Here is a 27,913-nt window from a genome sequence, read left to right on the forward strand (position 1 = left end):
GCTTCTGAACTGAGCGTTGATAACAACTTGGGTCGTCCTTCTCCTCTTTAGTCCGAATGGCACGGCGTCCCTGATTTCCATAAAGTACTTCAAATTTTGATTCGTCTGACCACAGAACAGTTTTCCACTTTGCCACAGTCCATTTTAAATGAGCCTTGGCCCAGAGAAGACGTCTGCGCTTCTGGATCATGTTTAGATCCGGCTTCTTCTTTGAACTATAGAGTTTTAGCTGGCAACGGCGGATGGCACGGTGAATTGTGCTCACAGATAATGTTCTCTGGAAATATTCCTGAGCCCATTTTGTGATTTCCAATACAGAAGCATGCCTGTATGTGATGCAGTACCGTCTAAGGGCCTGAAGATCGCGGGCACCCAGTATGTTTTTCCGGCCTTGACCTTTACACACAGAGATTCTTCCAGATTCTCTGAATCTTTTGATGATATTATGCACTGTAGATGATGATGATATGTTCAAACTCTTTGCAATTTTACACTGTCGAACTCCTTTCTGATATTGCTCCACTATTTGTCAGCGCAGAATTAGGGGGATTGGTGATCCTCTTCCCATCTTTACTTCTGAAAGCCGCTGCCACTCCAAGATGCTCTTTTTATACCCAGTCATGTTAATAACCTATTGCCAATTGACCTAAGGAGTTGCAATTTGGTCCTTCAGCTGTTCCTTTTTTGTACCTTTAACTTTTCCAGCCTCTTATTGCCCCGTCCCAACTTTTTTGAGATGTGTTGATGTCATGAAATTTCAAATGAGCCAATATTTGCATGAAATTTCAAAATGTCTCACTTTCGACATTTGATATGTTGTCTATGTTCTATTGTGAATACAATATCAGTTTTTGAGATTTGTAAATTATTGCATTCCGTTTTTATTTACAATTTGTACTTTGTCCCAACTTTTTTGGAATCGGGGTTGTATGTTACAGTATCTGTTTACGACTAAATGGGGAAGTTTTCAAGGAGGACATTAAATATTAAATGAAATATTAAGTATTAAAAGATGCAGTTAGCAAAACTGCAACAATATTTTAAAATGCTTGACTCAATAAGATCACTCTTAAGCTGGATATTTAGCCTTATGTTGTCCATGATTTGCTCTTCATGATGAATATTCCCATGGTGGGAGCTTGATTGGAGCCAAGTGATCTAGAGGTATGACAGGCCTTCTATTCACACTTAACACTGTGATTGAAATCCTAATGATAGAACGTTTAATTTTTCTGAGCCCAAAACCTACGCAGGGCCTATAGTTTGAGATGGTCAGAAAGGAATACATTGTGGCATTCCCTATGTGCCAAAATAATCTAGAAAAATAACATAGGTCCCAAGTTTCCAAATTTTAAATCATCATCGTTCTTCCCTCATGGCGCACAATTGGGGGCCTTGGGGCGCTTCTGCTGGATTGAATCGAATGTCCAGCAGTCGCATTAATTTCGCTTTATCCATCATCGTTCTTTTGATCTGATTTTCGTCCATTCCCAGAACTTTTTCCGCTTTACTCCAGATCTTTTTGGGAGTTTTGAGGTCGAATAGGACTTGCTTTTGAAGTGTGTCATTTCTGAGTCTGCATATATGTCCAAGGTATTTCATGTTTTGGGAGTGGCAGAAATTTCGGATCGGTGTAGTTTTGGTCCGCTTCTGAAGTTCTTCATTTGAATATTTATAGCTCCAGTCTGCCTCTCCTACCACACTCTGACCTTTTATTGGTGCATTCACACGTTCGAACCCTCCTTTCACCATTTTCCTAAGAAACCCATGCCATATAACTTCAATTTTGTCAAGCTCTTTCTCCGTTAGTGACCACCCTTGAATACTGTAAAGGAGGCGAGATCTCACACACGACGTAAGAAACATCACACGAGTTGAAAGCTTAATCCAGTTGTCAGTTAAGATATGTTTGAGTTCATTCCATTTTTGGTAAGCTGCTCCAATTCTAGCATATAGAAAACAAGATGGATTTGTGTCTACATTTGAAATTGTATATCCCAGATATTTAAATGATCATACATTCTTGATTTTGTTACTGTTGATGGTTATTAGGCTTTCCTGGTTTTTTTGTCATCATCAGTATTGAAAACCATCGTTTCTGTTTTATTGTATGACATTTTCAAGCCAAAGCGTGAAAAAGGTGTAGTCGTATATTTCCAGGATACTCCTTAGTTCTTCTACAGAGTTAGCAAATATAGCCTCGTCATCAGCATATAACAATTCTGTGATGTGGACCCTTTTCACGTGACGTCACGACAAACGCGGCCGCCATTTTGGACATGTACTACCAGTAGTCTACCACAGCCAACAACAAGGAACGACAGCGAAGCATCGAAAGGAATATAGCCATCAAAGAAAGTTTTTACTTTCAGCAAGACTTCCATCATGCCATTATATTGTTGTGCACCTGGATGTAGTAACCATCAACACACAAGGCAAGATTTATCATTTTATCGGATCCCGACAGATGCTGACCGACGGAGAAGATGGATGGTCTCTAAAATATTGGCAAAATGATGTTTATTGACATCGCAATTGTGTGTAACGGGAAGCATTTGCATATCCGAAGTGTTGTGTTTACATCAAAGGTAAAATAAACCAATATGACAACGACTGTTGCTGCCAGGTTGGGGACACAAACTAGTAGAAAGGAAGTGTGCCAACAGACTTCCTTTGTGGTCGATTCTGCTTTAAGGTAAGATGCATTTAATTATTCGTCTGCTGTGGGTTTGGAATCGGTAGCCTGACCGATTCGTTCATGTTTGTGGTGCCATTTGTTTGTTGACGCGTGTTGAAATGGAAGATTGGTTGACATGATTTCCAGTGATGCTTTGGTGCTGCTGTGGATCAGATGTGTTGAGTAGCCTGACTGTTTTTTTTTTTCTTGCGTGTGGTATCATTTGTTGACACGAGGTTGTTTTTTGAACATGCCAATGCGGACACGATTTCCCCTGATGAGTTATGACTTCAGACGCGATGCGTGTGTGGAGGTGTGGAGTCCGCGTGATATGTGCGTAAGAAAGGCTTCTCATGTGTTTGGAGATCCGCGCTCCGAGACCAGCGCAAGCACCCCCCCCCCCCCCCCCCCCCCAAGGGAAAAAAAGGGACCCCCCGAAAATATCGGCATAGTTCGAACACTGGGTTGGAGAAAGTAATGGCAAATCGTGAGTGCACAAACCATAGAAGGTAAACTGTACACAGCGCCAGGGCAGTGTGATGGTATGTCTACTTTTAGATTGTGTTAGCTTATCAATGAACACACTCGTCACTCGATGAGTTTCACGTCTTTACGACGGATACTTAAATGTGCGTTAGGTATTATTGTTGCAGTCTAAGCAGTCATTGTAGCAGCTAGATGAGCGAGAACCGAAAGGGTCTGTGCCATAAACCATTATTTCTTCATGTCCAAAATGGTGGTCGCGCTTACGAAGGTCACGTGAGTGAAAAGGGTCTATAGGTGGTTCCACATGTTGGAGCCTTCATACGGTATTCCCGTGGCGATACCTCATTTGGGATGCAGTACTCAACTTTTATTCCTGCCTCTGGATGTTTTTCCGATATTTCATGTCGAGCAACTCGCACAACGAAGTCCATGTAGATATTAAACAGGACGGGGGACTCTAACGCGCCCTGGCGACAGCCTACTAAAGTGTTGAAAAGGTGTTTGCTTCCTTTCAAGCACGCTTTTGTGCCTGTGTAGAGTGTACGTAGTATAGAGACTAGGGTGGGGGACTTCAACCGGATTTCCAAGCACTTGAACAGTGCATCCCTCGGAATCTAGTCGTAGGCAGCTTTCAAGTCCACAAATGCTATATACACCGGCTTCTTTGACTTTCTTGTATTCTCAAGAAGCTGACGTAGAACATATACAGCATCCGTGGTTGATCTGTTTGCCCGAAAACCAAATTGTGACTGAAGTAATATATGTTCGTACACTTCCCTTATCCTCTCGACAACAATTCCGGACAGGACTTTTGATATCGTAGAGACTATGCTTAGTCCTCTGTAATTCTCCGCCAATAATCTGAGGCCTCTCTTGTGCAAGCAGGTAATGCTGGCTTTCAGCCACTTTGATGAAACTTGGGCACAGGCCCATATCAGTTGAATTAGAAGCATGATGTAATTAAGCAGTCCTGTTGAAAGTGAGTACTTTAGCTGTTCCACATAGATCTTATGTCCCTTGACATTTTCCGTTATTCAATTTCTTTATACTGCTTTCTACTTCCTTCCGCTCCAGTATTGTATTGTCTATCGTGGGAATATCTTCTGGTGGTAGTACGTGGGGATAGCAATCTGGTTGTTCTAGTTCGGGTTGTGGCTCAAACTTATGTGCGCTGAAATGTGCTGAGAAATGCTCTTCTAATTTTCTTGTTGGTACCAGTGGTCAGTTCGATCGTGACATTGATGTATATTGTTTCATTAATTGGAATTCCTTTTCTGTGTCTCTCTGTTCACTAGCCAAGTTCAATTCATCCGCCTTGTTCTTAAAGTAGGTATTCTTCAATTGTGTACGCATCTTTCTAGCTTCATAGTACAATGTCTTCTTTTTAACTGGGTCTTTCTCTGCCAGTAGTCTGTGTCAACTCTCTATAGGTGTTATTAGTCCAAGGCTTATCCAGCTCCTTTTTAGTCTTTGAAGGTATTGTCTCCTCAGATGCTGTTATTATTGCTTCGACTATCCGTTCCTCTACATCTTCCAATTGCCTACTGTTTTGAGTCTCTTCCAGGAGAAGAGAATCCAGTCTTGCACTATACTTTCTTTGGATATCGAGATCAGATCTTAGCACTTTGATATCTAGATGTTGTTTGGGGGTTTTGGATCTCCGGAAAATTTCCCGCACTCGTTTCTTTGTTGGGAAAGCAGCACTCATGACTACTATTCGATGGTCAGAGTCAAATATTTGACTTTGCATCAGGTATACACGGCAGTTGGTGGTGGCTCGTTTTTCATACCAGTCAGCCAAGATGTAGTCCAATCGGCGTTTGTATCCCAGATTCAAGTGGAATGACCACCTATGCTCATTTGAACGTGTTGCAAACATAGTGTTTAAGATGTAAAGCTGGTTACATTTAGCAGTTTCAAGGAGTCTCATTCCATTAAAACTGGTTGGATCTTCATCATGGTAAGGTCCCACTTCTCTCCAGGTGCTGTGGTTACAGTCTTGGCCAATTGTTGCATTAAAATCCCCAGCCATGATGATCTTAAATGATGGATGGTCCTTTTTCTCTTTTTGCATGGCTTTACTCAGAGTGCGGTAGAAGGTCTCCTTTGTAGAAGTGCTGTATTCTTCAGTTGGACAGTAACAACAATAAATCACGAGCTTCACTTTCACCCTAACCATAGTCAATCTACCTTCCATTACGTGCTCAACATCCAGGAGCTGGACATGTGGTGCCAAAACAACGGCTACGCTTGCCTGCGCGATACTCATTCCATTATATACAACTCGCCAATCTTTCAAAACACAATCTTCAAAAAGGATCTCATCCTCTCCTCTTATTCGAGTCTCCTGCATACAGGTAATGTCCTGGGATAGATCTTTGCAACATGTTATGCAATCTGCTAACTTGCTTTCGCATTTGCAGGTCCATACATTGATTGTTCTGAGACGGAAACTATGATGTGTCTGTTTTGGTGTTGACATTCTGATATTATCCATTAATTTGAAAAATTCACAAAATATTACAATATCAAAAAACAGTGAAAAATAAAAAGTGAAAACTATAAATGGGCAATTCCATGTAAATGTCAACCTCACCATGCAAAAATAAAGCAACATGTAATACATCAAAACCACTCCCAGAGATATCACCTAGGCCTGTATTTTACAGATGTGAACAAGCTGAACCAATTTGTAACCAACCTAATATGTCACTGTCAGTCTTTCTTTCTTATAATGTAAAACCCAAGCTAAAATCAACTTTGATCATGTACAATTCTATATTATTGCCACAAGCCACAGAAATGTATGCTAAAATCCACAAAACAGCAAAACAATAGCCATCCTAAATATTATTTAAGAACTTTGATAGTTTTAGCTGATATTTAGAGAGTTTTTCAAAGGGTTATGGTGGTTAAATTGCTGATTTTCTAAACATATGCCATGTCTATTTCAGACGCGTCACATCCATAACGGAATTTCGTCACATCCATAACGCTGACTTTTCCTTCCGAAACTCTGCATGAAATACAAAATATTTTAAACAAAGATTTTTTAATATTCACCTTGGACCCCTCTATCAAACGGATATCTCCATTTCGACATTAGGTTTACGATTTCACAGAGTTTGATAAAAATGTACAGTCACCCAAGAAAAGTGATACTTTTTCTGTCACACCCATAACGCATCTTTTATTGGCATTTTCTGGCATGCCCTAGATGTACTATGGGAATTGTTCTTGTTCTATCACTTCTCCAGTATGGTACAGCCTTAAAATATGCAACACCTGTTTAAAATACTGGGAGACAATAAAACATGCACTGGGTCATTTGTTGCCATTTTGAGTTCAAGTGTCACGTCCATAACGCTGGAATTGCTCAAATATAATTGCCTTTTAATAACTATCTCCAGCCTGAAAGAGGCTACTTCACAGTCTGGTGCCAGAGCTCCGTTCGATCACCCAGTTGCAAGAACGGGATCCCCAGGGTGCATCTGTCTTAATGACGGAGGTGGAGCTGGCTTGAGTGCAAGAGGCGATTAGACTTACCGGGACTTATAAATGCCTTGTAAGCCTAGCAGTATAACTGAGAGTTACGCGTCACACAATTTGCACCCCAGATTGTGTGTAAATGCTGGTCAATTTCTGAAGTGTTGCTGGAGGCTGAGGCTGTGCAGCAGCCGATTGACGGCAGCAAAGCCAGCAAGGGGGGAGGGTGCAGGAGGGGTACTCCTTTGCTCTGGGGGGTCTGGGGGTGTCCCCCAGAAAAGTTTTTTTTTTTTTTTTAAATTAACTTTTATTCTATTTTATTCTGCTGTTTTTTTTCTTTTACTGAACTTTTACTTCATTTTATTATTTTATTTCTACTATTGTTTAATTCTTATTTTTCTTCCCCATTTATTTTATGTAATTTTATTTTCTATTGTTTACTGTTTTGCTTTTACTTCTGTAAAGCACATTGAACTGCTACTGTGTATGAAATGTGCTATATAAATAAACTTGCCTTGCCTTTTTTTAAATGGCATTGAAATATGCAATTTTCAAGCATTTCAGATAATTTTTATAAGACTAATATTGGTATCAAACTTGCAAGAGGATCGTGTATCTGCTGACAGTTTATAACAGCACGTGTTTAGCATCTGACAGCACAGAGCAGTGTTTATTTTGATGAGGCAGTGACCTTGACATTTGATAAATCACATTTTGGTCTTGGATCATAATAAACATCAGGTGATTATAGGCCTACATTAGTGTCTGTCAGATGCATATCTAGATTTTAGGTACATTGAAACACTGGGATATTTCCAACATATGGATGTCTTTACAAACTGGTAAGATAAAGAGGAATTTAAGAATTAGGTATAAATCTTGTAAATAAGTTATTAACAATAATATATACCAGAGATGGGACCAAGTCACACATGTGCAAGTCTCAAGTAAGTCTCAAGTCTTAACCTTCAAGTCCCAAGTAAGTCCCAAGTCTTTTTTGTCTTGGGCAAGTCAAGTCAAGTCACAGGCTATGTCAAGTCAAGTCCAAGTCAAGTCACCTTAGGCGTATTGGCGTAATTTTAGCAGCAGAATATGAATTTAATACGTTGAAAAGGCAATACATAAGTAAATGTCAGTAAACATCCCTGGCACATGTGCCCAACCTGTTAAATATTTGCATTTTAAATACTCATGTTCTGTAAAATACATAAAACAAAACAGTAATAATGTCACAAAGTTATTTATTGATGGCAAAATTGATTGCAAGATTGAAAGCCAACTAAGTTTCACATTGTCATCAGCCAACAAGAAAAATAAACAGAGAATTGGCATTCTGTTATGTGCGTAGTTAAAAGAGGGTAGGACGACACCTTGGGTTAACAGGGGCATGAGCTCCTCCAATCTCTAATCACGTCAGATGAGATGATGATTATTATTAATAAGATACACGTGGAGAAACCTGAAGTGACTTCGATGTATGTTTGCGCCAGAAAAAAAAAAACCCCCAAAGGATAGAGAAATGTGTCAGACATAATTTAGGTCTCAAAAAGAAGACCTGTTCGACCGTGCAAAAGTGACATCATCTTACCCCATATGACAAGCTACAGAGGTGTGTGCAAAAGCGCTCTCTCGCTCTCCGAGGCTGCCTCAGCCTGTGCGGAGCGGGGACATATAGAACGACTTTGGCGCGGGAGTCTTGGTTCCCGCTATAATAGATTGTTACGAAAATAAATGTTAAATGAAATATGCATCCCGCGCATTCCTTTCCACTGGAACTTTGCTCACAACGTTTCGGTCGTGGCTAACGCACTGTCCTCCTTACCACAAGTGCAACGTTTCGGGAACAATACGGAAAGGACAGTGTGCAGGATTCATCTTTCCTTGAACAATTACCCAGAGACTTTTTAAATTATCTCACTGGGAAATATCCAGTGCACCTGTTCAGTTACAGAGTTGTGCTCTCTAAATTGTAGTCATTCAAACCATTGTTTTGGCGGCCTGGTAGCCTGATATACTAAATGTAAATTCATGGTTTGGATGACTGCACAATTTATTTTCGTAACACTGTGTTACAGTGGGAACCGAGACTCCAGCGCACAGTCAGCCCATTTTGCAGAGTTTAGTATCGCTGCTAGCCTGTATTCAAACAGCGAGTGGCATGCCGGTGAATCCAAATCGTGGCGCTTTTTTCAATAGTGCATGATAGGCAGTGGGACGGAGTTTTCTTTTCTTTTTTGATCGGGTAGTGTGACGAAAAAAATGTTCAGGTTGCTGCACTGCTGTTTCAAACAGCTATGATAAACTCCCCTGCCTCTATGCCCTATGGACAGTCTGGCTAATGTACACGAACACACTTACACAAATTTGTACTGCTCATGAACGTGTACATGTTCACAAGCTGACCATTAGCTTAAAAGGATAGTTCGGGATTTTTGACATGAATCTGTATGGCATCCCCATCAATAGTGTCGTGCAAACACACTGACTTACCCCCCTGACAGCATCCTGTGAGTCCAGTTCTTGTCCAGTTTTGGTCCAGATGAAAGTAGTCCGGCAAGTTTGTTGGGGTCACGAAAGTAAAACGTTTTTTGTCTCAAAACAGTACGTGTTCAAAAGAGTGATATATTTGCATCACAAAACCGTTGTCAAATAAAAAGTCAGACTTCGAAATCGCTTGGCACTATTTTCTCTCCCTCGGTATCACTGCGCGCTGCCTCCGGGTGACAGCCACGGCTGGTTCATTCATTGTTTACTAGTGATGGGAATTTCGTCTCTTTTTCGGGAGCCGGCTCTTTTGGCTCTTCTTACTATAAGGAGCCGGCTCTTTCAGCTCCTGAGATTTTATTTTTGATTTAAAGGAATACGCCACCCCCAGATGAAATTGAGTCAGTCCCTGCAGTCCCTAGAGTTGGATGAGTGAGCCAAAGCGTTTTGTAGCCGACCCAGCCATTGTCCTGATCTATAAACGCCCAGGTTAGCTTAGCTTAGCGTAGTCACTGTAATCAGGCGTGTCCAGCTAGCATTGTCGTTGCAAAAGTGAATTAAATAACTCAAGATTGTTTATAATTATTTCTCATGACTTGTACAGTCACATCGAGTACACATATCAATGCAAATTAACACGAAGGGATTTACTAGACCAATTTATATCTGGAACTATTTTCAGCCACAGCACAGGCAAAGCACCGCTGCAGGCGCAAAGACACCGCGCAGCGCCTGAAAACCCGTTTTCAGGCGCTGCGCGGTGTCTTTGCGCCTTCCTTTTCCTACCTATTCCTTTAATTGCTGCAATTAACTAGTTAATTCTGATTCTATTTCTCCTCTCAGTTATAATCTGTCCTGCTTTTGAAAAGATCTTCTCTGGGGGGACAGATGCTGCCACTATACACATCCTCCGTGCCATCACGTGTGTAAGCCGTGGATAGAGTGCAGACTTGGTCTCCCACCAGCTTAGTGGGTCTGCGTTTCGCTGTCACCTGGCGGCAGCGCGCAGTGATGATAAGAAGGGAGAAAAAATAGTGCCAAGCGATTTCGAGGTCTGACTTTTTATTTGACAACGGTTTTGTGATGCAAATATATCACTCTTTTGAACACATACTGTTTTGAGGCGAAAAACGTTTTACTTTCGTGACCCCAACAAACTTGCCGGACTACTTTCGTCTGGACCAAAACTGGACAAGAACTGGACTCACAGGATGCTGTCAGGGGTAAGTCAGTGTGTTTGCACGACACTATTGATGGGGATGCCATACAGATTCATGTCAAAAATCCCGAACTATCCCTTTAACCCTGAAACAGAACAACAGGGTAGGAAGCTGCTTATGTTATTCAGCATCACGACTGCAAAGTGCACAATCAACTTACTACTACTGATATACAATATCATTAAACTTGACGTAACTACATTGCTTACCAGCATTCACATAAGAATTTCACAATAATAAACTGAATCCCTAGCTACATCTGCAACGGCTAAAATCCTCCTACCGCTCACTCTCGTGGCTAACATTGGCTAACGAGGAGTTTAGCTGCTATCACCAAATAACAACACATTAATAAACTTACTGGGCAGAATGGATCTTCAAATCACGGGCGCAGATAGAGGGGGGGACGGGGGGGATTCGTCCCACCCAGATTTAAATTCACCTCGTTCGGTCCCCCCCCACTTATAGGGAGGAAAAAAACGTCTATGCTGTCTTTCTTTGCATAAGGCAAACCTCACGGAAAAATCAAAAGACTAATTACCATTCGGTTTATTGAGGTGCACAGCAGTACATACATAGTTGCAACTGCGCAGACTGCACAGGTTGCGAGCTCGAGCTTGGTTGCTATGGTTACCCACAACAAGTTTGACAGGCATATCGGGGACAGCTCCTCCTAGTTCAGGACCCCAACACGGCATGATGAAGGGTGCCAAAAGGCAGAAAACGATTGCATCGTTTTAAAAAAAAAAAAAAAAGACTGTAAGTAAACTGTGCCTTACTTTATCATATCACCTTGCAATTTTTTGATAGTCTGTTCAAAGTAATGTCGTAGTGAAAGTAAAATCGTACGGAGTAGAGAAGCCTTTCTGGTAGCCTCCTTCTTTCGGTGGCAGCCTGTAGATACAGTGCTCAGAAGGCAGTTTTAATGTTTAATGGCGTTCCCTGCCATAATTTCAGTGAGCATATTGTTTCATAAGGAAACTTTGTGAAGAGTTGTTGACTGACTGCCGCTCACGCAACACACATGCATAGTTAGAAAGTCAGGATGCACTGGTTTACACTTTACACACACACACACGTAGCCCAGCCTCTTGCTATGTTTAACAGTTGGAACTTAGCGGTTTTAAAACTAGTTTTGCAGTTTTGCAATTTCTGTGCGTGATGATAATGTGTAAACTTTGGATTTCCATAGGCTATGTTAAAATGTTATCATTGTCCTGGCCTGCAGATAGTTCCTGGTGATGGCAGTGAGGGAGGTGAAATAACATGTATACACACTACCGTTCAAAAGTTTGGGGTCACCCAGACAATTTTGTGTTTTCCATGAAAAGTCACACTTTTATTTACCACCATAAGTTGTAAAATGAATGGAAAATACAGTCAAGACATTTTTCTGGCCATTTTGAGCATTTAATTGACCCCACAAATGTAATGCTCCAGAAACTCAATCTGCTCAAAGGAAGGTCAGTTTTATAGCTTCTCTAAAGAGCTAAACTGTTTTCAGCTGTGCTAACATGATTGTACAAGGGTTTTCTAATCATCCATTAGCCTTCTGAGGCAATGAGCAAACACATTGTACCATTAGAACACTGGAGTGATAGTTGCTGGAAATGGGCCTCTATACACCTACCGTATGTAGATATTGCACCAAAAACCAGACATTTGCAGCTAGAATAGTCATTTATCACATTAGCAAAGTATAGAGTGTATTTCTGATTAGTTTAAAGTGATCTTCATTGAAAAGAACAGTGCTTTTCTTTCAAAAATAAGGAAATTTCAAAGTGACCCCAAATTTTTGAAACGGTAGTGTGTGTATGTGTGTGTGTGTATATATATATATATATATATATATATATATATATATATATATATACACACACACACACACACACACACACACACACACACACACATATATTATATATATATATATATATATATATATATATATATATATATACACAAAATGGAATCATTTGCTGACAGCTCAGTCCCCCCCAGTTCAAAAATCCTATCTGCGCCCCTGCTTCAAATGCCGGATGAAATTGGAGGTCGTGGTCTGGCTGTCAGAAATAGTCACATTGCAAATCTTGCACTGCGCCGTTCGTCGTTTACCTTCTAGGCAGTAGCCCTTGAAGCCAAAAGTGATTACTCTTGGGATGGCTGACATTATCATGTATGTGTGATGTGAAATCTGTGAACACATCGTGGCATGGGGCGTGGTATATAGCCCATGCAGAGAGCATGCCTGATTGACAGGGCGGTGACAACGCAACGGCAGTGCAATCAAAATTACTGAAGTATGTGCATATTACATTTTATTTTCACAATAAAAACACGATGGAAATAACACTCAAGTCACTCAAGTCATCGTGTGTCAAGTCAAGTCCCGAGTCTTAAACTTCCAAGTCCGAGTCAAGTCTCAAGTATTTTCATGTTTTGTCAAGTCAAGTCACAAGTCATGAAAACAGTGACTCGAGTCGACTCGAGTCCAAGTCCCCAAGTCTCAAGTCCCCACCTCTGATATATACTCACTGTGCAGAAAACTTTGCCTGGTTGATCTTTCACAGGTTGTATACATGGAAATGCAAAAGGCTACTCTTTATTGAACTTCATTTTAGAAAGCACATGCTTTCTTTTCTTTGGTGTATACCATCATAATCTTACATGATTACACAAATGATTGATCCTGTGCGCGAGATATAAATTACATATGGTAGTGATCAATAATTATAAGGATGAATTCATATGTACAACCCCGATTCCAAAAAAATTGGGACAAAGTACAAATTGTAAATAAAAACGGAATGTAATGATGTGGAAGTTTCAAAATTCCATATTTTATTCAGAATAGAACATAGATGACATATCAAATGTTTAAACTGAGAAAATGTATCATTTAAAGAGAAAAATTAGGTGATTTTAAATTTCATGACAACAACACATCTCAAAAAAGTTGGGACAAGGCCATGTTTACCACTGTGAGACATCCCCTTTTCTCTTTACAACAGTCTGTAAACGTCTGGGGACTGAGGAGACAAGTTGCTCAAGTTTAGGGATAGGGATGTTAACCCATTTTTGTCTAATGTAGGATTCTAGTTGCTCAACTGTCTTAGGTCTTTTTTGTCATATCTTCCATTTTATGATGCGCCAAATGTTTTCTATGGGTGAAAGATCTGGACTGCAGGCTGGCCAGTTCAGTACCCGGACCCTTCTTCTACGCAGCTACTGTATGATGCTGTAATTGATGCAGTATGTGGTTTGGCATTGTCATGTTGGAACATACAAGGTCTTCCCTGAAAGAGACGTCGTCTGGATGGGAGCATGTTGCTCTAGAACCTGGATATACCTTTCAGCATTGATGGTGTCTTTCCAGATGTGTAAGCTGCCCATGCCACACGCACTAATGCAACCCCATACCGTCAGACATGCAGGCTTCTGAACTGAGCGCGGATAACAACTTGGGTCGTCCTTCTCCTCTTTAGTCCGAATGACACGGCGTCCCTGATTTCCATAAAGAACTTCAAATTTTGATTCGTCTGACCACAGAACAGTTTTCCACTTTGCCACAGTCCATTTTAAATGAGCCTTGTCCCAGAGAAGACGTCTGCGCTTCTGGATCATGTTTAGATACGGCTTCTTCTTTGAACTATAGAGTTTTAGCTGGCAACGGCGGATGGCACGGTGAATTGTGTTCACAGATAATGTTCTCTGGAAATCCTGAGCCCATTTTGTGATTTTCCAATACAGAAGCACGCCCGTATGTGATGCAGTGCTGTCTAAGGGCCTGAAGATCACGGGCGCCCGGTATGTTTTTCCGGCCTTGACCCTTACTCACAGAGATTCTTCCAGATTCTCTGAATCTTTTGATTATGATATGCACTGTAGATGATATGTTCAAACTCTTTGCAATTTTACACTGTCGAACTCCTTTCTGATATTGCTCCACTATTTGTCGGGGCAGAATTAGGGGGATTGGTGAGCCTTTTCCCATCTTTACTTCTGAGAGCCGCTGCCACTCCAAGAGGCTCTTTTTATACCCAGTCATGTTAATGACCTATTGCCAATTGACCTAATGAGTTGCAATTTGGTCCTCCAGCTGTTCCTTTTTTGTACCTTTAACTTTTCCAGCCTCTTATTGCCCCTGTCCCAACTTTTTTGAGATGTGTTGCTGTCATGAAATTTCAAAATGGCTCACTTTCGACATTTGATATGTTGTCTATGTTCTACTGTGAATACAATAATCAGTTTTTGAGATTTGTAAATTATTGCATTCCGTTTTTATTTACAATTTGTTCTTTGTCCCAACTTTTTTGGAATCGGGGTTGTACATGCATGTGTTAGAGTGCAAGCACTTACAGATGTATATACTCAACAAAGCCAAAACAATAGACAGGAATCGGAGTCAGAAAACTAGCGAGGGTCAGGTGATCAGCGAACAACTTAGTGAAGGAAAGACAAAGAGTGAAAACTTGGAAGAAATAGCGAAAGGTCAGAAACATGAGAGGTGTGGTGTAGTGGTTAGCACTGTCGCCTCACAGCAAGAAGGTTCTGAGATTGAACCCGGTGGCTGACGAGGACCGTTCTGTGTGGAGTTTGCATGTTCTCCCTGTGTTTGCGTGGGTTTCCTCCCACAGTCCAAAGATATGCAGGTTAGGTTAATTGGTGGCTCTAAATTGACTGCGTGTGAATGGTTGTTTGTGTCTCTGTGTGTGTGTCAGCCCTGCGATGAGCTAGCGACTTGTCCAGGGTATACCCTGCCTCTCGCTCATGGGCAGCTGGGAAAGGCTCCAGCTTGCCCCCCGTGACCCCGCATGGGATAAGGGGTTACAGATAAGACAGACAGACAAACAAAGCTACAAGGCTTGGTACAAACTGAGCTAGCAGGACAATACTTCACAATGGTGTGTGTGTTTAGGGAGCTTAAATAGAGGGACAGGTGATTGAGGAAATGAGAGACAGCTGAGATTCAGTATGCTGGAGACAGAGGGCGCTGTGTGTCTTGGGACTTGTAGTTCAGGGTATCCATGTTTGTAGTTCTCAGCGGGTTTACTGACAGCATGCAATGACAGCAGCTTGCATATGTCTGTAGGCTTGGAAACTCACAGGCCCTGTCAACGCAATCAGAAAATCTCAGCAATCTTAAATGCCAACCAGCTAAACTCATACATACCAGAAGAAGTACAGGCCCTGTACATTTATGTATGTACGTACAGTGGTGCTTGAAAGTTTGTGAACCCTTTAGAATTTTCTATATTTCTGCATAAATATGGCCTAAAACATCATATTTCCACAAAAGTCCTAAAAGTAGATAAAGAGAACCTAGTTAAACAAATGAGACAAACATATTATACTTGGTCAATTATTTATTGAGGAAAATGATCGAATATTACATTTCTGTGAGTGGCAAAAGTATGCGAACCTCTAGAATTAGCAGTTAATTTGAAGGTGAAATTAGAGTCAGGTGTTTTCAATCAGTGGGATGACAATCAGGTGTGAGTGGGCACCCTGTTTTATTTAAAGAACAGGGATCTATCAAAGTCTGATCTTCACAACACATGCTTGTGGAAGTCTATCATGGCATGAAAAGGAGATTTCTGAGGACCTCAGAAAAAGCATTGTTGATGCGCATCAGGCTGGAAGAGGTTACAAAACCATCTCTAAAGAGCTTGGACTCCACCAATCCACAGTCAAACAGCTTGTGTACAAATGGAGGAAATTCAAGACCATTGTTACCCTCCCCAGGAGTGGTCGACCAACAAAGATCACTCCAAGAGCAAGGTGTGCAATAGTTGGTAAGGTCACAAAGGACCCCAGGGTAACTTCTAAGCAACTGAAGGCCTCTCTCACATTGGTTAATGTTCGTGAGTCCACCATCAGGAGAACACTGAACAACAATGGTGTGCATGGCAGGGTTGCAAGGAGAAAGCCATTGCTCTCCAAAAAGAACATTGCTGCTCGTCTGCAGTTTGCTCAAGATCATGTGGACAAGCCAGAAGGCTACTGGAAAAAAAAATTTGTGGATGGATGAGGCCAAAATAAAACTTTTTGGTTTAAATGAGAAGTGTTATGTTTGGAGAAAGAAAAACACTACATTCCATCATAAGAACCTTATCCCATCTGTGAAACATGGTGGTGGTAGTATCATGGTTTGGGCCTGTTTGCTGCATCTGGGCCAGGACGGCTTGCCATCATTGATGAAACAATGAGTTCTGAATTATACCAGCAAATTCTAAAGGAAAATGTCAGGACATCTGTCCATGAACTGAATCTCAAGAGAAGGTGGGTCATGCAGCAAGACAACGACCCTAAGCACACAAGTTGTTCTACCAAAGAATGGTTAAAGAAGAATAAAGTTAATGTTTTGGAATGGCCAAGTCAAAGTCCTGACTTTAATCCAATTGAAATGCTGTGGAAGACCTGAAGTGAGCAGTTCATGTGAGGAAACCCACCAACATCCCAGAGTTGAAGCTGTTCTGTACGGAGGAATGGGCTAAAATTCCTCCAAGCCGGTGTGCAGGACTGATCAACAGTTACCGGAAATGTTTAATTGCAGTTATTGCTGCACAAGGGGGTCACACCAGATACTGAAATCAAAGGTTCACATACTTTTGCCACTCACAGATATGTAATTTTGGATCATTTTCCTCAATAAATAAATTACCAAGTATAATATTTTTGTCTCATTTGTTTAACTGGGTTCTCTTTATCTACTTTTAGGACTTGTGTGAAAATCTGATGTTGTTTTAGGTCATATTTATGCAGAAATATAGAAAATTCTAAAGGGTTCACAAACTTTCTTGTGAAAGTTGAAATTGAAAAGGGTTCACCTGCCAGATGCAGGAAACTTGGGAAATAAATGCAACTCATTCTGTCACAAAACCAAAGTAAAATCCACTATCTCTAACTGCCTTAATAACCATAATTCAAATATTTATGGAGATTTTAGACAAGAAAAAACATGAGCTATTACAGTGTCTTGCAAAAGTATTCATCCCCTTGGTGTTTGTCCTGTTGTTTTGTTGCATTAAGATTGAATTAAAATTGATTTTTTTGGGTGGGTGGGTGTTAGCACTATTTGATTTACACAACATGCCTACAACATTGAAGGTGAAAATTGTTGTTTTATTGTGACACAAACAATAATTAAGATGAAAAAACAGAAATCTGGAGTGTGCATAGGTATTCACCCCCTTTCTTATGAAACCCCTACATAAGAGCTATGCATTGTAATGGACCTGAACTGGCCTTGGCCACGTTATGCATGGCAGCAAAGGAAAGAAAAAATAAGGTATATTTTCTTCAGCTTCATTAAGGTTCAACATATGACACGTAGATGAAGAAAAAGTTTGAGATGGGTTTTGAAGGGATCATTAACAATGAATTTACAGAGGTTTTGGTGTACAGAGCACTAGAAGATAGTGGTCACATGCTTTCAAAACAAAAACAACAAATTGGATTCCGGGAAGTGGGAGTCAGCCCCTTCAAGTAAGAAATTTATTATATAGCTGTATATTACAAGGCTCTCCATTTATGTGCATTTAGACTAAACAAAAACATATATTACACTATGATTACAGCAATTCATATGCTTGTCTCTTGTAAGTTAAAAAACCTGCAATAGAATGAGCAATAGAAACCAAGAGAAACAAATAAAAGATAGTAATGTATGCTATTCAGGTTGTCTAGAGAATGAATGATATGTTACAGAGTTGTTTTAATTATTATCCAGGACAATGGAGGCTGCAGCGTCAATGCTCTGTGTCGGTACACCGGCCCAGGTGAGAGGAACTGCACATGTCGATATGGCTACAAAGGAGATGGTATCGAGTGTATGGGAAGTGTCAGTAGAGTGAGTATCCACTAGTAAAGAGACAATGCAAATATGAAACTCTGATAATAATGGTTATGAATAAGCAACAATTCAGCTGGATAATTTCATGCTCTTTATACATGAATATGTTTATTGCATGACACAGGAGCTTCTTCACAAAACAGAGGCTAATTGGTTCCGGAGAAATCTTGCAGTAAGTCTCAAAGCGTTCTATACAGTTTATTAATTTGTCTAATATTTGTTTAATAAATGATAATTTAGCCAAGGTTTGAATGACATCCAATATTTGTTTTTGTATAGAACTCAAGAGTCAGGGATTTGTACAGTAGAGGACCATTCACCATATTTGTTCCTCACACAGATTACATAGGAAACTACTCGGTATGTCTTTTTTTCTGTGGCCTCCTGGTGTAGGTATGCACAACTGATCCTGTTTTTGGGGGTGGATATTATGCTGAAGGTCAGCTTTTACCCATCATAGCATGATCAATCAATATTTCTTAATATTCTTCATCATTCTATTGATTATAAAAATGCAGCAACAAAAAGGTGATTCACAGATAAACAGACATCAGTGTGTTAATCACCATTTTGACTTCTGACATACTGGTGTCTTTGTAAACCAAAAATCATAAGACCAAGTTAGCTATCTAACATCAGGTATCATTGAGTGAAATCTGGTTCATTTTAATTTTAATGTCTCTGAAATATCAAAACTCTAATTGTACTGCATAGACCAAACTTGATAATATGAGCTAATATGAGAACTTTCTGAATTAATACATAGAGAAGACTTTTAAGTGTTAACTCATAGTATCCCATATAAGCAAATAAATGATGGCCCAGTGTGAAAACACACTAGCCACTTAAACTAGCATACACACCATACACATACAATCTGAAAATGGCTTTTATAAGACAACCACATTTCAACTTTGATGAGCCATTTCCATTCCAAAACTAAAATGAATTGGGGAGAAATGCCTTAAATGTGGCTGCTTAGAAGTGGACCATTTTTTGGTCAACAATTAACAAGGATATCATTGCTTTAAAGTGTAACTTCACCCCCAGCTCTGATCTGAACTTTTTCTACTACATACTAGTTTTGAAAAATGCTAAAAAGTGGGAAAGTAAACTCCTCTGAGTGATGAGCTTCAATCAACATATATTTGAAAATGAACATGATTTCACAGACTCCAACTCGAGAGTAAGGGAGGTCACGATTAGGAACCAGGAACAGGAACCAATTGAGGTATTTCACCTGACGTCACAGGGTCACGTGACGCCCCGGTGTCCACCATTTTGGACGGCAAGCTAGCTAATGTCAACAACAGTAGCTAGTATGTTACTGTAGCAATATTTACGTTCAGTCATTTGGATGACTGTTAAAACCTTTCAGTCTCAAGTTTTTCCTTTACTGGATTTACTAGTTTACTGAGCTAGCGCGCGATGGCTCCCGGCTCGGCCGCCGAGCGCGCGATGGCTCCCGGCTCGGCCGCCGAGCGCGCGATGGCTCCCGGCTCGGCCGCCGAGCGCGCGATGGCTCCCGGCTCGGCCGCCGAGCGCGCGATGGCTCCCGGCTCGGCCGCCGAGCGCGCGATGGCTCCCGGCTCGGCCGCCGAGCGCGCGATGGCTCCCGGCTCGGCCGCCGAGCGCGCGATGGCTCCCGGCTCGGCCGGAGAGCGCGCGATGGCTCCCGGCTCGGCCGGAGAGCGCGCGATGGCTCCCGGCTCGGCCGCCGAGCGCGCGATGGCTCCCGGCTCGGCCGCCGAGCGCGCGATGGCTCCCGGCTCGGCCGCCGAGCGCGCGATGGCTCCCGGCTCGGCCGCCGAGCGCGCGATGGCTCCCGGCTCGGCCGGAGAGCGCGCGATGGCTCCCGGCTCGGCCGGAGAGCGCGCGATGGCTCCCGGCTCGGCCGGAGAGCGCGCGATGGCTCCCGGCTCGGCCGGAGAGCGCGCGATGGCTCCCGGCTCGGCCGGAGAGCGCGCGATGGCTCCCGGCTCGGCCGCCGAGCGCGCGATGGCTCCCGGCTCGGCCGCCGAGCGCGCGATGGCTCCCGGCTCGGCCGCCGAGCGCGCGATGGCTCCCGGCTCGGCCGCCGAGCGCGCGATGGCTCCCGGCTCGGCCGCCGAGCGCGCGATGGCTCCCGGCTCGGCCGGAGAGCGCGCGATGGCTCCCGGCTCGGCCGGAGAGCGCGCGATGGCTCCCGGCTCGGCCGAGCGCGCTAGCTCAGTAAACTAGTAAATCCAGTAAAGGAAAAACTTGAGACTGAAAAGTTTTAACAGTCATCCAAATGACTGAACGTAAACATTGCTACAGTAACATACTAGCTACGATGTTGTTGACATTAGCTAGTGCTAACAGCTAGTTGCTAATACACTGCTACAACTACACCGACCCTAATAATACAGTTCTTAGTCATTGCCTGGTAACAGCAAATTTATAACGGGCCATGTCTCAACAGACTAAGAAGTTATTTCAATGACATTTAATAACATTTTGTTTATCCTGAGGACCGAAATGCCGCTTTTCCACTACAAACGCGGCTGAGCCGTGCCGTGCTGAGTCGAGCTGAGCGGGGCTGTTGGAGTTGCATTTCGACTACAACCGCGCTGAACCGTGCTGGCTGGAAGTGGGTGGACACATTGGGTGGAGTTAGCGAAAGTGGGTGGACGTCACGTGATGTCGTTAAGCAGCGCAAACAGTGACATCAGTGACAGTGGCGGAACAAGTCAGAGCCGGGCCGGGGGCGGGGCAAATGACCGGGCCCTTTATTAAAGCTGATCATAACATCATTTTAGGCTACAAAATGTCCGCAACTGCGGTGTTTACCAATTTCAACACTACCGGGTGCAACTATGTTATTTAGTACATCAAGTCCTTCAAACGAACATGTAACTCAGAAACAAAAAACATTAGGATACTGTACATGGCTCATAATAAAACATCAATAGCCTATACTGCGCACATTATTTGAAGGGCATACGAATGAGCGCTCAGAGGTTGCAACGGTGACAGGAAGAGTCAGAAATAAAAGGAGGGCGGTGCAAACCTCACTGAATGCACTGTGTTTACCAATTTCAACACTACGGGGTGCAACTATGTTATTTTGTACATTAAGTCCTTCAAACGAACATGTAACTCAGAAACAAAAAAACAGGTGACATACTGTACATGGCTCATAATAAAACATCAATAGCCTACTGCGCGCATTATTTGAAGGGCATACGACGAGCCTTGCGCTCCGCGAACTCGTCCACGATGCTCTGTATGTCACTGATTCAGTGAGCTTTTAAGCGGTAGTCTCACGACCCGGATAGTAAACAATAAACATGGAGGACATGGAGTCGTTAGTGTTGCTGGTCTTGGTGCTGTGGCTTGTTGTCACCGACAATGCCAACAGATACTGGCAAGAGCGTATAGATGAGGCGAGGCGCATAAGGCTTCAGAAATTCTCGTAATTCGTAATTATTATTCTTCCGGGTTTGCGGTGTTTACAGATCCCAGCGCGCTCGCGGGGCGTGTGTGGGCATGTGAGGACACTCCTCCTCACCAATCAGTGCACAGGGGAGTGTCTGCTCACGCCCCCAGCCTCACTCGGCACGGCTTGGCTCGCTTCAGCCCCACTCCAAAACGGTGCGAGTTTTAGGGGCTAAGCAGGGCTGAAACGAGCTGAGTCGTGCTGGTTTTTGGTAGTCGAAACGCGAGCCGTGTCGGGCTGAAGTGAGCTGAAGCGAGCTGAAGTGAGCTGAAAAACGGTAGTGGAAAAGGGCCATAAGTAAATGAAAATGTGAACAAACCTTAGCTGTAATCAGATGGCGACCACCGGCTCCAGGGACGACCCGCTGATGTAGGCATGTTACCCAGCCTGACACAAAATATTTGTAGGCATCCAAACTCTTATACGCTTTCAGATCAATACCTGTGTATGGCGATGGGTTTTTAACGACATAGGTACACAGATCATGTGGGCCGAAGTCAGGTAAAGACGAGGGCTTCGTGTACTTCCGTACATCAGTGAACAATCCTGGTGGAAGCAGGTAAACGTCGTTCTCTAAGCCTGCTAACCTCAATTTTTGCAAATACCTCTCCCTCTGCTCGCCCTGTAAATGCCCTACGTCGCTGGATAGTGAAGGTGTTTTCTGCATCTCACTCCTTTTTCTTTTATGTTTTTCGTTTGTCGCCTTCCTCGCATTCAAACTGATTCGAGCCGTGCCGTCCAAAATGGCAGCATCACATGACTTGGTCACGTGAGTGAAATACCTCAATACCTTCCTATGAGCAGTTCCTCACCATGTTTAAAAGGGTTTTTAGCCATGAACCAGCAGGAATTGAAGTCGGAGAGAGTCTGCTAACCATTTCACAAGGTTCCCATAGTGTGGCTGAATATGCACTTGACTTCAGGACATTAGTTGCAGCCAGTGGATGGAACAAACCCGCCTTGAAGACTGTTTTTTGCCAAGGTCTATGCCCTGCAGTTCTGAGTGAACTCACCTGCCATGATCAACAGCTCTCCTTGGACTCTCTTATCGATCTGGCAATTCGACTGGATCATCTGTTGGCTCACATACCCTCCATTCAGGAAAGTGCTAAACTTAACACTATTTCTGATCCAGTAGAAGATTCTACACACAGTGAGTCCGGTGAGAAAATTTAATTCTAAGTCCTTTAAGGTTCCTGTACTATTAAAGCTCACAAACGCCACACACATCCTCGGTGCTTTCATTGATTCAGGGGCAGAAGGAAACTTTATCAGCTGTGTGGTTGTGCAGAAATTCAACCTGCCCACAACCCTTCTGCAAAGTGCGCTTAACATCAGGATCATCGATGGAGGACCCATAGGAGATGGCCTCATCACCACACATTCACCACCTATTCATATTCAGGTGGGAATTCTGCAGTCTGAGCATATCTCCCTTTATGTCACCACAACAGTAAATCACAATCTCATTCTTAGCTACCCATGGTTTCAGCTTCACAATCCACTGATATCATGGCAGAACAAGGAAATCCTCCAATGGTTTCCTATCTGCTTTCAAAATTGCATTTCGCGCCCGCAAGTCAACCTTGCTTCCACCTCTGTGGAGAGCCCTCAACCAAGACTCCTTGAACAAGGTCCCAGAGTGTTACATGGACCTACAGGAGGTCTTCAGCAAGGGAAAGGCGTGTGGATTACCACCACACCAACCCTATGAGTACACTATAGACCTACTGCCTGGTATGTCACCACCTCAAGGACACATCAATCCCTTGTCCCAGAAAGAACACGCCGCCATGGGGGAATTACATTCAGGTGGCACTTAAACAGGGTTACATCCGGCCATCCAAATCTCCAGCCTCTGCAGGCTTCTTCTTTGTCGAGAAATGAGGAGGTGGACTTTGGCCCTGCATCGATTATAGAGGCCTGAACCAAGTTTCTGTTAAGTACCTATATCTTCTTCCTCTTGTTCCTGTGGCCCTTGAACAGTTGAGATCTGCCAAGATATTCTCTAAACTGGATCTGTGAAGTGCGTACAACCTGATCAGGATCAGAGAAGGCAGTGAGTGGAAGACCATGTTCAGCACTACTGTTGGCCATTTTGAATACCAGGTAATGCTGTATGGTCTTTCTTCAGCACCCAGAATGTTCCAATGTCTGATTAATGACGTTTTATGGGACATGCTGGGTAAGTATGCCATCGCTTACATAGATGACATCCTGATCTACTCCCCTGATGAGGAGAGCCACCAAAAAACACGTCAGAACAGTCCTACAATGTCTTCTTGAGAATCACCTCTACGTCAAGGCCAAGAAGTGCGAGTTCCATCAGAGTCACATCTCTTTCCTAGGTTACATCATTAGCGCCAAAGGGGTCAGCATGGACTACTCTAAGGTATCTCCAGTAACCTCCTGGCTCATTCCTACCTCCATAAGGGAACTTCATCGCTTCCTCAGCTTCGCTAATTTCTACCGTCGGTTCATTAGGGGTTTCAGTGCTATTGCAACCCCTCTAACCACACTGCTTAAGAAAGAACCCAAGCACCTCCAGTGGAATCCCCAAGCTGAAGAGGCATTCCAGCATCTCAAGGAGGCCTTCACCACGGCTCCAGTTCTACAGCATCCAGACCCTATGAAACCATTCACCGTAGAAGTGGACGTGTCTGACACTGGAGTAGGGGCGATCCAATCTCAACACTTTGGTGAGAAACAGAAGCTCCACCCCATAGCTTTCTTCCTTAAGAAGCTCTCCTCTGCTGAGAGGGATTATGACATCGGCAACAGAGAACTGCTTTCTATAAAACTAGTCCTAGAAGAGTGGCAGCACTGGCTAGAAGGAGCCACTCACCCTTTCATTATCCTCACGGATCACAAAAATCTTGAGTACCTCAAGACAGCCAAGAGGCTCAACCCTCGCCAGGCCATGCAGGCACTATTCTTCACCATATTTAACTTCACCATTTACTTTCGCTCTGGTTCCAAGAATACAAAGGCCAATGCACTTTCTCGAAGTTTCGGTGCCGCACACCAGGAGCCCGTCAGTCATCCCATCCTTCCATCCCAATGCTTCATACAGTCCATCACATGGGACTTGGACAGAAAGATATGACAGTCCCAACTGTCTACTCTTCCTGACAATCTACCACCTGGCCTACTCTATGTACCTAAGACGACCTTGCAGTGGCTTATCACATGGACTCACTCATCTCCTGCTACAGGTCATCCCGGCAGGCAACGCACACATCAAATGCTCAGGAATAAGTATTGGTGGGAGAATATGCTGACCAAGATTAACCAATACATTGCCTCTTGTTCTGCTGTGCGCAGGCTAAAGTTCCCAGAGCTCCTCCCACTGACAAGTTGTGCCCTCTTCCTACACCTCAAAGACCATGGTCGCATGGTCCCATTGATTTCATCACAGACCTCCCCCTGTCAGAGGGCAACACAACCATCATAGGCCATTTCTCGAAAGCTCATTCCTTTAGCTCATTCCTCTACCAGGCATCCCCACTGCATCACAAACAGCTGAACTCCTCTTCCAGCATGTGTTTAGATACTACGGTATCCCAGAAGACATAGTCAGTGACCGGGGGCTCTCAGTTCATTTCTCGGTTCTGGACATGCTTCATTGAATTGAATGCTTTTATTGTCATTGCACAGCTGTACAATGAAATTTCAGTGCAACTCCTCAGTGATACATCCAATATAAAAATAAAAGTCTAATATAAAATAAGTGTAATATAAATTTTAAAATAAAAAAACATAAAATTATATATAAAAATATAAAAACAGAACACGTTTTAAATTTTAAAAAGGCTAATATAAAATAAGTGTAATATAAAACAGCACACATCACATGTCTACCTTTCTTCAACCGAGGAGCTGTGTCCGTCACCCGCAGGCACCACAATCTTCCTAGGAGTTTGCTTTCGCCTCATGGAATGTACAAGGTTTGACCTCAACCAGTAAGAGACAGACACTGGGAACTGACTGTGAACATTACAACATTGATATTGCATGCATCCAAGAGACAAAAATATCGATCCAATCTGAAGAGACACTTCATACAGGCCACACTTTGATCCTTATGGAACAGAAAGAAACTACCCATCACGGGTTGGGCTTTGTAATAGGCCCAAGGCTGCAGAGCCACCTCCTGAACTATGGACATATCAGTGATAAGGTTGCCACAATTGATCTGTCTCTCCTAATAAAAAGTGGTAAGAACACCAAATGCCGCATTGTCAATGTCTACGGCCCAACGTCTGAGAGAGCCCAAGAAAACCCACTCCTGGTGGAATCATTCTATGATGAACTAAGCAATGCAATCATGGTCCCATCAAGATGGTTATTATTTGTGTGTGGCGACTTTAAAGGAACAGTCCACCGTATTTCCATAATGAAATATGCTCTTATCTGAATTGAGACGAGCTGCTCCATACCTATCCGAGCTTTGCGCGACCTCCCAGTCAGTCAGACGCAGTCAGATGCGCTGTCACTCCTGTTAGCAATGTAGCTAGGCTCAGCATGGCCAACGGTATTTTTTGGGGCTGTAGTTAGATGCGACCAAACTCTTCCACGTTTTTCCTGTTTACATAGGTTTATATGACCAGTGATATGCAACAAGTTCAGTTACACAAATTGAAACGGAGCGATTTTCTATGCTATGGAAAGTCCGCACTATAATGACAGGCGTACTAACACCTTCTGCGCGCTTCGGCAGCGCATTGATATCTGAGCTCCGTATCAATGCGCTGCCGAAGCGCGCAGAAGGTGTTAGTACGCCTTTGGAAAAAATATAAGTTTCCTGCAAACTTATGCCCCATCGTCCTCTTGAATAGCACACATAAGATCCTGTTTACTGTTGTACTACATTGCATCAGAGACAAAATAGACGCCTTTACAGAACCATACCAAAGTGGTTTCAAGAGAGGATGCAGTTGTGCAGACATTGTATGGGCTCAGCGCATGCTTACCTCAGTGGTTATGTCTAAACATTGGGACTTCTACAAGATAGGTATAGACATGTCCCGGGCCTTTGACACGATCAAAAGGTCTAAGATCCTAGAAGTGCTGGACCAGGCAGGATGTAATGAAGATGAATTGCATCTCATGAGACTCCTGCTGGCAAGCACTAAGCTGAGAGTCTGTGTCAGGTCAACCTACTCAGCTGATTTCGAAACAACAATAGGGTCCCCACAAGGTGACAGTCTCTCCCCAGTCCTGTTCACTTGTTACCTAGCATCTGCACTATCGTCAAGAAGGAGGAACTCCACAAGACCCAACCCTCCAGGCATGCCATTAGAAATGGAATATGTGGACGATGTTGACTTTATTGATGAGGAAAGAGACACATTGGAAAGACTACTACCAGTAGCTGCCAAAAATCTGAAAGATTCAAACTTATTCATGAATGAAGCCAAGACAGAATTCACCCATGTCTACTTGGCCGACACACTGGAAAAAGATGAGAATGAAAAACCCCTCCAAGGCCAAGAGGAATGGAGAAAGAGTAAAATTCTGGGTTCCCTCCTCTGTAGCTCATCTGACATAGCAGCATGGTGTATCACGGGCAATATTGCATTCAGGTCCCTCTGGAAAATCTGGATCCATAGATCAAAAATTCCATTGGAAAAAAAGCTACAACTGTACAATGCCACCTGTGTGTCAATTATGCTTTACAACTGTAACAGCTAGGCAGCTCCACAGACAGCCATAGACAAGCTTGATGCCTGCCATCGAAAACACCTACCGTATGAACAATCACAGGACATCAACTGAGATGGTGAAAAAATCATGAAACAGCATGATTTTAAATAAAGCTCTGTATAAGCTGTGCAATACCAGCCCGCTGTCAACAAAAGTAACACATGCCAGGTGGTCCATGTTTGGACACATTCTAAGAATGCCGACCAACACACCTGCACAACAAGCACTGGACTTTGCCTTAATAGGGTCTAATAGATACAAGTCCAGAAAAGGAAGGCATTGCAAGAACTTACTGAGTATTCTGAGGGCAGACCTCAAAGAAAGAGCGCTAGGACCGTTACGGTCAGAAAGGAAACTACGGGAGCTAAGGAAGCTCGTGAAGAACAGGATGCAGTGGAGAGGGTTGAAGAAAGACTGATTGCAGCTGTCCAGACCACTGCAGCAGCAGAACACAGTGGACTACATCACATGCAGCAGACATCGACATAAAACAAGAAGTTAATAAATAGATGGGCAAGTGTATTGCACAGTCCAGAAAA

At 43.0% G+C, this 27,913-nt stretch overlaps 1 protein-coding gene across 6 annotated transcripts in view; it reads left to right on the top strand.

Moving 5' to 3' along the window:
• stab1 (stabilin 1) overlaps window positions 1-27,913 on the top strand; it is a 403,938-nt gene that overhangs the window by 224,636 nt on the left and 151,389 nt on the right. For all 6 annotated transcript variants that reach the window (XR_009651684.1, XM_060910924.1, XM_060910926.1 and 3 more), the window contains 3 exons: window positions 18,086-18,205; window positions 18,333-18,380; window positions 18,488-18,568. Coding sequence is in view for 5 of the 6 variants with exons in the window: in XM_060910924.1 (XP_060766907.1) it covers window positions 18,086-18,205; window positions 18,333-18,380; window positions 18,488-18,568 (249 nt within the window). In the remaining variant the exon portion in view is untranslated. The remainder of the gene's footprint in view (window positions 1-18,085; window positions 18,206-18,332; window positions 18,381-18,487; window positions 18,569-27,913) is intronic.

The sequence above is a fragment of the Neoarius graeffei genome, chromosome 26 (assembly GCF_027579695.1).
Source record: "Neoarius graeffei isolate fNeoGra1 chromosome 26, fNeoGra1.pri, whole genome shotgun sequence".
NCBI lineage: Eukaryota > Metazoa > Chordata > Actinopteri > Siluriformes > Ariidae > Neoarius > Neoarius graeffei.